The sequence below is a fragment of the Pristiophorus japonicus genome, chromosome 27 (genome assembly GCF_044704955.1).
Source record: "Pristiophorus japonicus isolate sPriJap1 chromosome 27, sPriJap1.hap1, whole genome shotgun sequence".
Classification (NCBI taxonomy): domain Eukaryota; kingdom Metazoa; phylum Chordata; class Chondrichthyes; family Pristiophoridae; genus Pristiophorus; species Pristiophorus japonicus.
The window spans coordinates 9,808,760-9,824,111 of NC_092003.1; the positions used below are offsets into that span (position 1 = coordinate 9,808,760).

The window sequence follows — 15,352 nt, forward strand, 5'->3', positions numbered from 1 at the left end:
CAACCAGCTCCGTTGGGCGGGGCACATCGTCCGCATGCCCAGCACGAGACTCCCTAAGCAAGCGCTCTACTCGGAACTCCTACACGGCAAGCGAGCCTCAGGTGGGCAGAGGAAACGTTTCAAGGATACCCTCAAAGTCTCCTTGATAAAGTGCAACATCCCCACCGGCACCTGGAAATCCCTGGTTCAAGACCGCCCAAAATGGAGAAAGAGCATCCAAGTGTCGTCGCCGAGAGCGTGCAGAAATCAAGCGCAGACAGCTGAAGGAGCATGCGGCAAACCAGTCCCACCCACCCTTTCCTTCAACCACGGTCTGCCACACCTGTGACAGAGACTGTAATTTCCACATTGGACTGCAGGGCCACCTGAGAACTCACTTTTAGAGTGCAAACAAGTCTTCCTCAATTCTGAGGGATTGCCTATGATGATGATTCAGGAAGAACCTGGATTCAATGCACAGTCACTTTTGGGATAACTAATCTCAACTGGCGTGGTAAGAGAACTGCTACAATTGGCCTCAGCAATTCCAAGGGTTCCCACTTGACATCGCAATCCAGCTAACTCCTGCGGGAAAGTGTGGGGGTTTTTTAGATGTTTGCTGAGAAAAGGTCTTTGCTTAGATGAGACATTGGCCTTGATTCTTTATCTGGGCTCACACATGAAGAATGGTCACTTCGGTGAGGGAAGAAAATTAGGCAATGAAAGAAAAGTTAAATGTATTCTAATCACTGGTTGTTTTCTGATTTATTTATTTCCAGAGCAAAAAAAGGTGCTGAAAAAGAAAAGGAGCAAAAGAGGGGTGAGATTCCACTGCAGGAAACACACATAGCACTGATGAAACAGACTGTTTAACAAGGCATAGCTCACTCTCAACACACCATCAGCCTCTGAGTGACTACATGATGAATGACCCTCTTTAACCTATGTTCACCTTTTCTCAACGGGCCGTACAATAACACATTCTTAACGTGTAATATGTCTGATAATCCATAATATAATGTTGTACGGTAAACATCTTCCATGATAGTCTTAATTTATCCCCTCAAAATGCTTCTACTACCAACACTATGATCCTGTGACCACCAAAATCTTGTGGGGTCCCAGTATGTGTTCCGGATGTTAATTTTAATAAATAGTAATGTACATTCTTTTAATGGTTATTCATTTCATTGACGGCACGTTAAAGGAACATTTCCATTGTTATTGTATGTAATTTCTCTTGCCTATCACAGAAAGCAAGAAAAAGCCTCTCTGATAGGCAATCCTTCCCTCACCTCCAACCTTTCCTGCAAACTTTTTAATCTCTCTATTTTAACAATGTTACTCTGCTCACTGCAGCCCTAAACTTTCCTCTCGTATTCTCTTATTCTTATTCTCCAATTATACCATCTTCCCTGCAACCTTACTTTAATCAAGATTCATGGCATCTGCTACTCTAGACCATTGAAAACCTTTGAAGTGTAGAACTCCTCACCTTCCTCAGGTTTCCCTTCCTTCAACCCCTCCCCCCCCCCACCCCCCCCAGCCCCGAGATGTCTGTGCTCCTCATATTCTTCCCTCTTGAGCATCTCTGATTATAATCGCTCAACCATTAGTGGCCGTGCCTTCTGTTGCCTATGCCCTAAGCTCTGGAATGCTATGCCTAAGCCTGTCACCTCTCTTTCCTCCTTCAAGATACTTCTTAAAACCTACCTCTTTGACCAAGCTTTTGGTCACCTGCCACAATTTCTCCTTTGTGGCTCAGTGTTAAATTTTTTGTGTCATTATACTCCTGTGAAGCTCTATATAAATATAAGTTGTTGTTGTTCTATATTCTAAGGACTTTTAAAAGTGAAGTGAAAGTGACAGTGAAAGTACTCCCATAGTGCTGTTAGGGAGGGAGTTCTAGGATTTTGACCCAGTGACGATAAAGGAATGGTGATATATTTCCAAGACAAGATGTTGTGTGACTTGGTGAGGAACTTGGAATTGATGATGTTCCTATGCACCTACTGCCTTTGTCCTTCTAGGTGGTAGAGGTCACGGGTTTAGGAGGTGATGTCGAAGCAGCCTTGATGAGATTCTGCAGTGCATCTTGTAGGTGGTAAACACTGCTGCCACGCTGCGCTGGTCGTGCAGGGAGTGAATGTTTAAGCTGGTGGATGGAGTGCCAATTCATTGTGACTTCAAGACAAACATTCAAACTGCTCCTCGAGATTGCTGAGGTCAAAGATCAACCTTGAGCTTACTGAATGTCAAACATCGATTAAATCCCCCATTGACAGCGAAAAGCATAAAAACATGATATATTCAAGGCTGAGATCGATAAGATTTTTGGAATCTAAGGGAATTAAGGGATATGGGGATCGGGTGGGAAAGTGGATTTGAGGTCAAAGATCAGCCTTGAGCTTACTCAATGATGCAGCAGACTCGAAGGGTCAAATGGCCTACTCCTGCTCCTATTTTTTATGTTCTTATATATTCCAGGATGCACGCTGTAGGATAAAATGGTGCCCGCCTACAGGGCTGATGCGTTCATGTGGTCCTAACATTTCCATTGCCTTTCCTCCATGGAATTCAAACTCTGGGTACAAAATTATTGTCATTAAAGCCAAATTTAGTAATTTAGAGTGAAGAATTAACTTTGTTATCACCAGATGAAACATTACTTAATGTATCTACTAATCTTCAGTACAGCCGGACACGGGGGCCGAAATTGCCCCTTTCTATAAGAGTCAGTAAGGACTCACCGCTCGGTCGGTGCAGAGGATCCGCCATTTTGAAAATTGCCCCTTCTATTTTTGGAACGGTGTACAAAATGACTGGCCTATTATACTTGGGCTGGACACACGTGCTTGAAGCCCAATGGCCTCCAACAGTGACGCCATCTAGTGGCTAGTGATTCCAAAAGTACATACATGACAATAATCCCCTTAACACAGTCTTTTACAAATTGAGACGGTCTGGTGTTTTACACTCCCGGGTTAACTGTCTCAGTTCAACTCCAGCCTTGGGTAAGTGTTCAGAGTCTGTTGTGACTGGCGGCTGAGTGGCTGACCTGGTGGGAGTGGCAATGGCCATGTCAAGGATTGAAAGTCCATTTTCATTGAACATGTCAGTGATTGAAAATCCCGATTGACTGATGACCACTAAGTCCTCTGATGACTGGGGGTAGGTTGGTTGGTCGTCGATTGTCTCTTCCTCCAAGTGTTCCGGTTCGTCTGTGTGCCACAGCTTTGTCTGATCCATATATTTCCTGCATGTTTGCCCATTTTTGAGCTTGACAATAAATACTCTGTTGCCCTCCTTGGCCATGACAGTACCAGTGATCCACTCGAGAGCCTGACCATAATTCAGAACATATACAGGATAATTTACAGAAATATCGCGTGACACAGCTGCGCGATTGTGATACCCTTGCTGACTTTGTCTTCTATATTCAATATGACTATTCAAGTCAGGGTGTACAAGGGATAGCTTGGTCTTAAGACCTCTCTTCATCATTAGTTCAGCAGGCGAGACCCCGGTAAGCGTGTGTGGTCTTGTCCTGTAACTAAGCAGTATGCATGACAGGCAGGTCTGCAGCGACCCTTGGGTTACTCACTTCATACTCTGCTTTATGATTTGGACACCATGTTCTGCTTGCCCATTGGATACAGGTTTGAACGGTGCTGACCTTACATGTTTGATACCATTGAGTTTTATGAACTCTTGAAACTCGTGACTGGTGAAGCACGATCAGTTGTCGCTAACAACGATGTCAGGCAGACCATGTGTCGCGAACATGACACTAAGATTCTCAATGGTAACTGTAGATGTGCTGGATGACATGATTATACACTCTATCCACTTCGAATATGCATCCACCACAACTAAAAACATCTTCCCCAGGAAGGGACCTGCAAAGTCTATGTGGATCCTGGACCATGGTTTGGACGGCCACGACCACAGACTCAGCGGCGATTTCGCTGGTGCTTTGCTGAGCTGCATGCAAGTGTTGCACTGATGCACATATGATTCCAGCTCAGAGACCTAGCATTGGCTTTCATCATTACAATGCAGGGAAGTGTGCTATGTAGCTCACGTTCAAATTTCTCTCTCCCTTTCTTTGGCATAACAACACGATTGCCCCACAGTATACAATCTGAATAGACAGTACGTCTTCATGACGAATGTAAGGTTTGGTCTCCTTGCACATTTGCTTGGGTATGGCAAACCAATCACCTTTGAGGATGCAATTCTTCGCTACTGATAAAATCGGGTCCTGGCTGGTCCAGGTCTTAACTTGTTGAGCCGTGACAGGGGTTCCTTCATTCTCAAAAGCATCCATAACTAACAATAGGTCTGCTGGTTGTGGCGTTTCCACCTCCGGTGTGGGCAACGGCAGACGGCTCAAAGCATCGGCACAATTCTCAGTGCTAGGTCTATGGCGAATGACATAATCATAAGCGGATAATGTCAGTGCCCACCTCTGGATGCGGGATGAGGCATTGGTATTGATACCTTTGTTTTCAGAGAACAGTGAAATAGGCGGCTTGTGATCTGTCTCCAGTTCAAACCGAAGACCAAACAGGTACTGATATATCTTTTTAACCCCATACAAACAGGCTAGCGCTTCTTTCTCTACCATGTTGTAGGCTCTTTCCGCTTTAGACAAACTTTTTGAAACATACTGGTTGAAGTTTACCCGACTCATTAGCTTGTTGGAGTTCGCAACCAATTCCATATGACGAAGCATCACAGGCCAATACTAAACATTTACATGGGTCATAATGTACCAGCAGCTTGTTAGAGCAAAGCAGATTAGTGGCTTTCTCAAAAGCTCTGTCTTGAGACGCACCCCACACCCAGTTGTCACCTTTTCTTAGCAGCATGTGCAGTGGTTCTAATAAGGTGCTCAATTTAGGTAGGAAGTTACCGAAATAGTTGAGTAGACACAGGAACGAACGCAGCTCCATCACATTCTGTGGCTTGGGTGCATTCTTTATGGCCTTGGTTTTCTCGTCCACGGGCCTGATGCCGTCAGCAGCAATCTTCCTCCCCAGGAATTCGACCTCTGGTGCCATGAAGACGCACTTCGAGCATGTCAGTCTGAGTCCCACTTTGTCCAGACGATGTAGAACCTCTTCCAGGCTGTTCAGATGTTCCTCAGAGTCACGACCAGTGATCAGGATGTCATCTTGGAACACGACGGTTCTGGGAACGGACTTCAGTAGACTCTCCATGTTCCTCTGAAATATTGCTGCAGCCGAGCGAATTCCAAAGGGGCACCTGTGATAAATAAACAGTCCTTTATGCGTGTTAATGCACACAAGTCTCTTCGACGTCTCGACCAGCTCCTGTGTCACGTAGGCTGACATCAAGTCAAGTTTGGTGAACGACTTCCCCACGGTTAGCATTGCAAAAAAGTCATCAGCCTTCGGTAACGGGTACTAATCCTGTTTCAAAAACCTGTTGATCGTAGCCTTGTAGTCTCCACAGATTCTGACTGTGCCATCACTTTTTTAGCACAGGAACAATGGGGCTTGTCCATTCATTAAATTGAACTGGTGATATGATCCCTTCACGCTGGAGTCTGTCCAGTTCGATTTCGACCTTCTCCCTCATCATATACGGAACTGCCCGAGCTTTATGATGGACGGGTCTTGCATCCGAGTCCACGTGGATCTGTACCTTGGCTCCCGTGAAGTTGCCGATGCCTGGTTCGACAGCAAGGGGAACTTGCTCAGTACTTGGGCACATGTATCTTTCTCCGACGACAACGCCTTGATGTTGTTCCAATCGCATCTGATTTTTTCAAGCCAGTTCCTGCCATCAGCGTTGGGCCATTGCCTGGGACAATCCATAGCGTTAACTCGTGAACCGCACCGTCATATGACACTTTAATTGTGGCACTGCCAATCTCCATTATGAGTTCTTTGGTGTATGTGCGCAACTTGGCATTGACTGGACTCAGCCTGGGCCTCACAGCCTTAGTATCCCACAACTTGTCGAATGCCCTCTGGCTCATTATCGATTGACTCGCCCCCATGTCCAGTTCCATCGATACCAGCACCCCATTAAATTTCACGTTGATCATTATCGGTTTGCTCTTAGTTAGGAATGAGTACGGTCCATACACTTCTGGTATCTTGGATTGCGTATCTGGATCCGCGCTAGTCTGACCATCATCCTCCACGTGGTGTGTCGCAGCATGCTTGCTCATCTGCGGAGATGCCGCACTCTCAGACAGCCTTTGCAATGATATTGCTTAAATCGACACTGCTGGTGCAAGCAAAAAACAAAAGGGGCCACATTACAGCAAAATTCCAAAGGGGCAAAGTGTGTTAAAAAGACAAGCCTGAAGGCTCTGTGCCTCAATGCGAGGAGTATTCGGAATAAGGTGGACGAATTAACTGCGCAGACAGCAGATAACGGATATGATGTAATTGGCATCACGGTGACATGGCTCCAGGGTGACCAAGGCTGGGAACTCAACACCCAGGGGTAGTCAACATTTAGGAAGGATAGGCAGAGAGGAAAAGGTGGCGGGGTGGTGTTGCTGGTTAAAGAGGAAAATAATGCAATAGTAAGGAGGGACATGAGCCTGGCTGATGTGGAATCGGTATGGGTGGAGCTGCGGAATACCAAAGGGCAGAAAACGCTAGTGGGAGTTGTGTACAGACCACCAAACAGTAGTAGTGAGGTTGGGGACAGCATCAAACAAGAAATAAGGGATGTGTGCTATTATATTCCTAACACAGATGAGACTGCACACAGGGAGGTTAAAGTAACAGTGACCTCAGTCTTTATTAAGACACTCCAGAGTGAGGAACAGGCCTTAGGGTCCGGCTCCCTGGTGGCGGAACATGGGAGTACATGCTTTACAGATACACAACATCACTCCCCCGCCCAAAGTCAAAGTGAAAACTATTTACAAGGTGAGGCTATCGGGAGCCTTTCTTTCCCTGGTGGACCGCCTCGGTACAAATGTCTGTTCTGGTGTGTTGGCTGTGCCCTCGCTGGGCTGGCGTGTTGTTGGCCCTGCAGGGCTGCTGGGCTTGATGGGTTCAATTTCCTGGTCCGGGGTGATGTTGTTGATCCTTTGGGTGTGTGTTGTGGGCTCGAAAAAGGTGGTGTCTGTTGTGGGGTTTTCAGGGCAGTCTGTGAACTGCAGCCTCGTTTGGTCCAGGTGCTTTCTACAAATTTGTCCATTGTCTAGTTTGACTACAAACACCCTACTCCCTTCTTTAGCTATCACCGTGCCCGCGATCCACTTGGGACCATGTCCAGAGTTTAGCACATACACAGGGTCATTCAGATCAATTTCCCATGACACAGTGGCGCGACCATCGTTTACATTTTGTTGCTGCCGCCTGCTCTCTACCTGATCATGTAGGTTGGGGTGAACCAGCGAGAGTCTGGTTTTAAGTGTCCTTTTCATGAGAAGCTCAGCCGGGGACACCCCTGTGAGCGAGTGGGTCTCGTGTGGTAGCTGAGCAGTACTCGGGACAGGCGGGTTTGGAGTGAGCCTTCTGTGACTCGTTTAAGGCTCTGTTTGATTGTTTGTACTGCAAGCTCTGCCTGCCCATTGGAGGCTGGTTTAAACAGGGTCGAGGTGACATGTTTGATCCCATTGCGGGTCACGAATTCTTTAAATTCGGCACTGGTGAAACATGGCCCGTTGTCACTGACCAGTATGTCAGGCAGGCCGTGGGTCCCAAACATGGCCCTCAGGCTTTCAATGGTGGCGGTGCTTCCCGACATTATTTCACATTCAATCCATTTTGAAAAAGCATCCACCACCACCAGGAACATTTTACCGAGAAACGGGCCCGCATAGTCGACATGGATCCTCGACCATGGTCTGGAGGGCCAGGACCACAAACTTAATGGTGCCTCTCTGGGCATGTTACTCAACTGAGAATACATGCTGCATTGCTGTACAAGGACTCTAAGTCAGAGTCGATACCGGGCCACCACACAAGGGATCTGGCTATCGCTTTCATCATTACTATACCCAGGTGTGTGCTGTGGAGATCCGAGATGAACGTCTCCCTGCCCTTTTTGGGTAGCACTACGCGGTTACTCCACAACAAGCAGTCTGCCTCAATGGACAGCTCATCCTTTCGCCGCTGAAACGGCTTGATTAGCTCTTCCATTTCAATGGGAACGCTGGCCCAGCTCCCATGCAGCACCTAGTTTTTTACTAGGGACAGCAGAGGATCTTGGTTGGTCCAAGTCCTAATCTGGCGGGCCGTGACAGATAATTTATCATTTTCAAACATTTCCATGACCATCAACAAGTCTGCGGGCTGTGCCACCATCAACAAGTTTGCAGGCTGCGCCATTTCCACCCCGTGGTGGGCAATGGTAGCCGACTGAGAGCATCTGCACAGTTCTCGGTGCTGGGCCTGTGGCGGATGGTATAGTTATACGCTGATAGCACGAGTGCCCAAAATATTTATCTCCTTACTTTCAGCGAACAGGGATATGAGGGGCTTGTGATCGGTTTCCAGCTCAAATTTGAGGTCAAACAGGTACTGATGCATTTTCTTTACCCCGAACACACACGCTAATGCCTCTTTCTCAATCATGCTGTATGTCCTCTCGGCCTTAGACAAGCTCCTGGAGGCATAGTCGACAGGTTGCACCTTCCCCGCAACGTTAGCTTGTTGTAATACACACCCAACTCCGTACGATGCTGCATCACATGCTAGCACAAGTCTTTGACACGAGTTATACAATACAAGCAGCTTATTGGAGCATAAAATGTTTCTGGCTTTCTCAAAAGCAATTACTTGGTTTTTTTCCCCATACCCAGTTCTCACCTTTACACAATAACACATGTAGGGGCTCTAAGAGGGTGCTTAACCATGATAGGAAGTTACCAAAGTAGTTGAGGAGTCCCAGGAACGACTGCAGCTCCGTGACATTCTGTGGACTGGGCGCGTTCCTGATAGGCTCTGTCTTGGCATCTGTGGGCCGAATGCCGTCCGCCATGATCTTTCTCCCCAAAAACTCCACTTCTGTTGCCATGAAGACACATTTCGGTCTCTTCAGCCACAGCCCTACGCGATCCAGTCGCTGGAGGACCTCCTCCAGGTTTTGTACGTGCTCAACGGTGTCCCGACCCGTGACCAATATGTCGTCCTGAAAAACCACCGTGCATGGTACCGACTTGAGTAAGCTCTCTATGTTTCTCTGGAAGATCGCTGCAGCAGACCAAATTCCAAACGGGCATCTGTTGTAGATGAACAGTCCCTTGTGCGTGTTGATGCAGGTGAGGCCCTTCGAAGACTCCTCCAGCTCCTCCGTCATGTAGGCCGAAGTCAGGTCGAGCTTGGTGAACGTCTTGCCTCCTGCCAGTGTCGCAAATAGGTCGTCTGCCTTAGGTAGCGGGTATTGGTCCTGTAGCAAGAAACAATTAATAGTTACTTTATAATCGCCACAAATCCTGACCGTGCCTTCACTTTTGAGTACTGGAATAATCGGGCTGGGCCACTCGCTGAATTCCACTCGGGAGATGATACCCTCGCGTTGCAGCCTGACCAGCTCGATTTCCACTCTCTCCCTCATCATGTGAGGTACCGCTCGCGCCTTGTGGTGAATGGGTCGCCTCTGGGACCAAGTGGATCCACACCTTCGTCCCGGAAGTTTCCAATACCTGGCTCAAAAAGGGAAGGAAATTTGTTAAGAACCTGGGTACTTGAGGCCTCATTGACATGTGATAGCGCTCATATGATCAGCCATGATCTTATTGAATGGCGGTGCAGGCTCGAAGGGCCGAATGGCCTACTCCTGTACCTATTTTCTATGGTTCTATGTTTCTAAGTCCTTCCTCAGATTCGGAGACCAAAACTGAACACAATATTCCAGGTGAGGCCTCACTAAGGCCTTGTACCACCCTGGACCTCCCTGCTCCTATACTCAAATCCCCTAGCTATGAAGGCCAACATATCATTTGCCTTCTTCACCGCCTGTTGTACCTGCATGCCAACCTTCAATGACTGATGAACCATGACACCCAGGTCTCGTTGCACCTCCCTTTTTCCTAATCTGCCACCATTCAGATAATATTCTGCCTTCGTGTTTTTGCCTCCAAAAAGGATAACCTCACATTTATCCACATTATACTGCATCTGCCATACATTTGCCCACTCACCTAACCTGTCCAAGTCACCCTGCAGCCTCTTAGCGTCCCCCTTACAGCTCACACCGCCACCCAGTTTAGTGTCATCTGCAAACTTGGAGATATTACACTCAATTCGTTCATCCAAATCGTTAATGTATATTGCAAAGAGCTGGGGTCCCAGCACTGAGCCCTGCGGCATTCCACTAGTCACTGCCTGCCATTCTGAAAAGGACCCGTTTATCCGGACTCTCTGCTTCCTGTCTGCCAACCAGTTCTCTATCCACGTCGGTACATTACCCCCAACACCATGTGCTTTTACTTTGCACACCAATCTCTTGTGCGGGACCTTGTCAAAAGCCTTTTGAAAGTCCAAATACACCACATCCACTGGTTCTCCCTTGTCCACTCTACTAGTTACATCCTCAAAAAATTCCAAAAGATTCGTCAAGCATGATTTTCCCTTTCATAAATCCATGCTGACTCGGACCGATCCTGTCACTGCTTTCCAAATGCCCTGCTATTTCATCCTTAATGATTGATTCCAACATTTTCCCCACTACTGATGTCAGGCTAACCAGTCTATAATTACACGTTTTCTCTCTCCCTCGTTTTTTAAAAAGTGGTGTGAATTAGCTACCCTCCAGTCCATAGGAACTGATCCAGAGTCGATAGACTGTTGGAAAATGATCACCAATGCATCCACTATTTCTTGGGCCACTTCCTTAAGTACTCTGGGATGCAGACTATCAGGCCCCGGGGATTTATCAGCCTTCAATCCCATCAATTTCCCGAACACAATTTCCCGCCTAATAATGATATCCCTCAGTTCCTCTTTCTCACTTGACCCACTGTCCCCTAGTACATTCGGAAGGTTATTTGTGTCTGCCTTCATGAAGACAGAACCGAAGTATTTGTTCAATTGGTCTGCCATTTCTTTGTTCCCCATTATAAATTCACCCGAATCCAACTGCAAGGGACCTACATTTGTCTTCACTAATCTTTTTCTCTTCACATATTTATAGAAGCTTTTGCAGTCAGTTTTTATGTTCCCTGCAAGCTTCCTCTCATATTCTATTTCCCCCTCTTAATTAAACCCTTAGTCCTCCTCTGTTGAATTCTAAATTTCTCCCAGTCCTCAGGTTTGTTACTTTTTCTAGCCAATTTATATGCCTGTTCCTTGGTTTTAACACTATCCTTAATTTCTCTTGTTAGCCACAGTTGAGACACCTTCCCCGTTTTATTTTTACTCCAGAAAGGATGTACAATTGCTGAAGTTCATCCATGTGATCTTTAAATGTTTGCCATTGCTTATCCACTGTCAACTCTTTAAGTATCCTTGGCCAGTCTATTCTAGCCAATTCACGCCTCATAGCATCAAAGTTTCCTTTCCTTAAGTTCAGGACCCTAGTTTCCGAATTAACTGTGTCACTCGCCATCTTAATAAAGAATTCTAATATATTATGGTCACTCTTCCCCAAGGGGCCTCGCACAATAAGATTGCTAATTAGTCCCTTCTCATTACACATCACTCAGTCTAGGATGGCCAGCTCTCTAGTTGGTTCCTCGACATACTGGTCAAGAAAACCATCCCTAATACACTCCAGGAAATCCTCCTCCACCGCATTACTACCAGTTTGGTTAGCCCAATCAATATGTAGATTAAAGTTGCCCATGATAACTGCTGTACCTCTACTGCACACATCCCTTATTTCTTGTTTGATGCTGTCGCCAACCTCACTACTACTGTTTGATGGGCTGTACACAACTCCCACCGCATTTTCTGCCCTTTGGTATTCCGCAGCTCCACCCATACCGATTCCACATCATCCAGGCTAATGTCCCTCCTTACTATTGCATTAATTTCCTCTTTAACCAGCAACGCCACCCCGCCTCCTTTTCCTCTCTGCCTATCCTTCCTAAATGTTGAATACCCCTGGGTGTTGAGTTCCCAGCCTTGGTCAACCTGGAGCCATGTCTCCGTGATGCCAATTACATCATATCTGTTAACTGCTGTCTGCGCAGTTAATTCGGCCCCCTTATTCCGAATACTCCTCGCATTGAGGTCGTTCTTGCTATTGAGGGAGTGCAGCGAAGGTTCACCAGACTGATTCCAGAGATGGCTGGTCTGACATATGAGGAGAGATTGAATCAACTGGGCCTTTATGGCTAAGGGAATCAAGGGGTATGGAGAGAAAGCAGGAAAGGGGTACTGAGGGAATGATCAGCCATGATCTTATTGAACGGCGGTACAGGCTCGAAGGGCCAAATGGCCTACTCCTGCACCTATTTTCTATGTTTCCCCCGCAACGCCAACATGGAGAAATCGGATGCAATCTCGCTGGCGGACTATGGGCAGCCACAGGTTTTGATTTTGCAGTCGGGTAGGCCCTGCCATGTGCCGCTTTGCCAAACGGCGAATCAATCATATTTACAGTACGTGCTGAGTTTTGATTTTTCTCTTAGATATCTGCTTTAGACTTCTATAAAGGCCAGTGAGACCAGGAGCGTTGCTGGTGCAGCTGCAGAGGGGTGAGAAGGAAAAAAAGTAGAAAGAAATCAAAAGGTGACGTCACAGCCAAGGGAGTAAGTGATTGGCTGGTGTTTGGTAAGTAGCTTTACTTTTTCTTTTCTATTTCAGTAAGTAACCTTTAGCATTGTTGTTGCAAATTAAGTTAATCCAGGGGTTAAGTCATGGCAGGAGAGCTCGGACACATGTTCTGCTCCTCCTGTTCCATGTGGGAAATCAGGGAAGCCTCCGGTGTCCCTGACGACCACCTGTGCGGGAAGTGTATCCGCCTCCAGCTCCTGACGAACCGCGTTGTGGAACTGGAGCGGCGGGTGGATTCACTCTGGAGCATGCACGATGCTGAGAATGATGTGAATAGCAAATTTAGTGAGTTGGTCTTACCGCAGGTTAGGAGTACACAGCCAGACAGGGCATGGAAGACCAACAGGAAGAGCAGTGCAAGGAAGGTAGTGCAGGGGTCCCCTGTGGTCATTCCCCTGCAAAACAGATACACCGCTTTGGGTACTGTTGAGGGGGATGACTCATCAGGGGAGAGCAGCAGCAGCCAGGTTCATGGCACCGTGGCTGGCTCTGCTGCCAAGGAGGGCAGAAAAAAGAGTGGGAGAGCAATAGTGATAGGGGATTCAATTGTAAGGGGAATAGATAGGCGTTTCTATGGCCGTAACCGAGACTCCAGGATGGTATGTTGCCTCCCTGGTGCAAGGATCAAGGATGTCTCGGAACGGGTGCAGGACATTCTGAAAAGGAAGGGTGAACAGCCAGTTGTCGTGGTGCATATAGGTACCAACGATATAGGTTAAAAAAACGGGATGAGGTCCTACGGGCTGAATTTAGGGAGCTAGGAGTTAAATTAAAAAGTAGGACCTCAAAAGTAGTAATCTCAGGATTGCTACCAGTGCCAAGTGCCAGTAAGAGTAGGAATTGCAGGATAGCTCAGATGAATACGTGGCTTGAGCAGTGGTGCACAAGGGAGGGATTCAAATTCCTGGGACATTGGAACCGGTTCTGGGGAGATGGGACCAGTACAAACTGGACGGTCTGCACCTGGGCAGGACTGGAACCAATGTCCTAGGGGGAGTGTTTGCTAGTGTTGTTTGGGAGGAGTTAAACTAATATGGCAGGGGAACCCATGCAGGAAGACAAAGGGGAATAAAATGAAGACAGAAGCAAAAGATAGAAAGGAGAATAGTAAAAGTGGAGGGCAAAGAAACCCAAGGCAAAAAACAAAAAGGGCCACTTTACAGCAGAATTCTAAAGGGTCAAAGTGTGTTAAAAAGACAAGCCTGAAGGCTCTGTGCCTCAATGCGAGGATTATTCGGAATAAGGTGGACGAATTAACTGCGCAGATAGCAGTTAACGGGTATGATGCGATTGGCATCAGGGAGACCAAGGCTGGGAACTCAACATCCAGGGGTATTCAGCATTTAGGAAGGATAGACAGAAAGGAAGAGGAGGGGTGGCATTGCTGGTTAAAGAGGAAATTAGTGCAATTGTAAGGAAGGACATTAGCTTGGATGATGTGGAATCGGTATGGGTGGAGCTACGGAATACCAAAGGGCAGAAAACGCTAGTGGGAGTTGCGTACAGCCCACCAAATAGTAGTAGTGAGGTTGGGGACAGCATCAAACAACAAATAAGGGATGTGTGCAATAAAGGTACAGCAGTAATCATGGGCGACATTAATCTACATATTGATTGGGCTACCCTAATTGGTAGCAATGCGGTGGAGGAGGATTTCCTGGAGTGTATTAGGGATGGTTTTCTAGACCAATGTGTCGAGGAACCAACCAGAGACTGGGTGATGTGTAATGAGAAGGAACTAATTAGCAATCTTGTTGTGCGAGACCCCTTGGGGAAGAGTGACCATAATATGGTAGAATGCTTTATTAAAATGGAGAGTGACAAAGTTAATTCAGAAACTAGGGTCCTGAACTTAAGGAAAGGTAACTTTGATGGTATGAGGCACGAATTGGCTAGATTAGACTGGCAAATAGTGCTTAAAGGGTTGACGGTGGATAGGTAATGGCAAACATTGAAAGATCACATGGATGAACTTCAAAATTTTTACATCCCTATCTCGTGTAAAAATAAAATGGGGAAGGTGGCTCAACCGTGGCTAACAAGGGAAATTAAGGATAGTGTTAAATCCAAGGAAGAGGCATATAAATTGGCTAGAAAAAGCAGCAAACCTGAGGACTGGGAGAATTGTATAATTCAGCCGAGGAGGACAAAGTCCAACATCTCCACCGCCAGTAGTTTACACAGGATCACCTCGTGGTTGATGCCGATTACAAAGTCCCCGCAGCATGTCTACCAACACAGCCTCGAACTTACACGGTCCTACTAGACGTCTCAGGTCGGCAACGAATTCCGTCACATTCTGGCCCTCTGAGCGAACGTGCGGGTAAAATCTGTACATCGAGATGATGATGCCTTCGTCTGGCTTAAGGTGGTCTTGTACCAGTGTACACAATTCTTCATACGTCTTCTCTGTTGGACTCAGAGGTAGATTCTTTATCAGACCATAAATCTTTGGACCGCAAACAGTGAGGAACACTGCCCGGCGCTGATCTGTGTCGCCGACCCACCGCCCGGCGCCGATCTGCGTCGCCGACCTCCTCCATTTTGTTGGCCACAAAGAACTGGCTCAAACGGCTCACAAAGTCTGCCCAATCTTCTCCTTCCACAAATCATTCCAACAATCTAATTGTGCTCATTTTTGCATGCAAAGG

The 15,352-nt window shown here is 46.9% G+C and overlaps 1 protein-coding gene across 1 annotated transcript in view; it reads left to right on the plus strand.

Moving 5' to 3' along the window:
* LOC139239476 (solute carrier family 22 member 6-A-like) overlaps positions 1 to 852 on the plus strand; it is a 67,437-nt gene extending 66,585 nt beyond the window's left edge. The window contains exon 10 of the mRNA XM_070868254.1: positions 759 to 852. Coding sequence (XP_070724355.1) covers positions 759 to 852 — 94 coding nt within the window. The remainder of the gene's footprint in view (positions 1 to 758) is intronic.
* Positions 853 to 15,352: the final 14,500 nt, after the last annotated feature.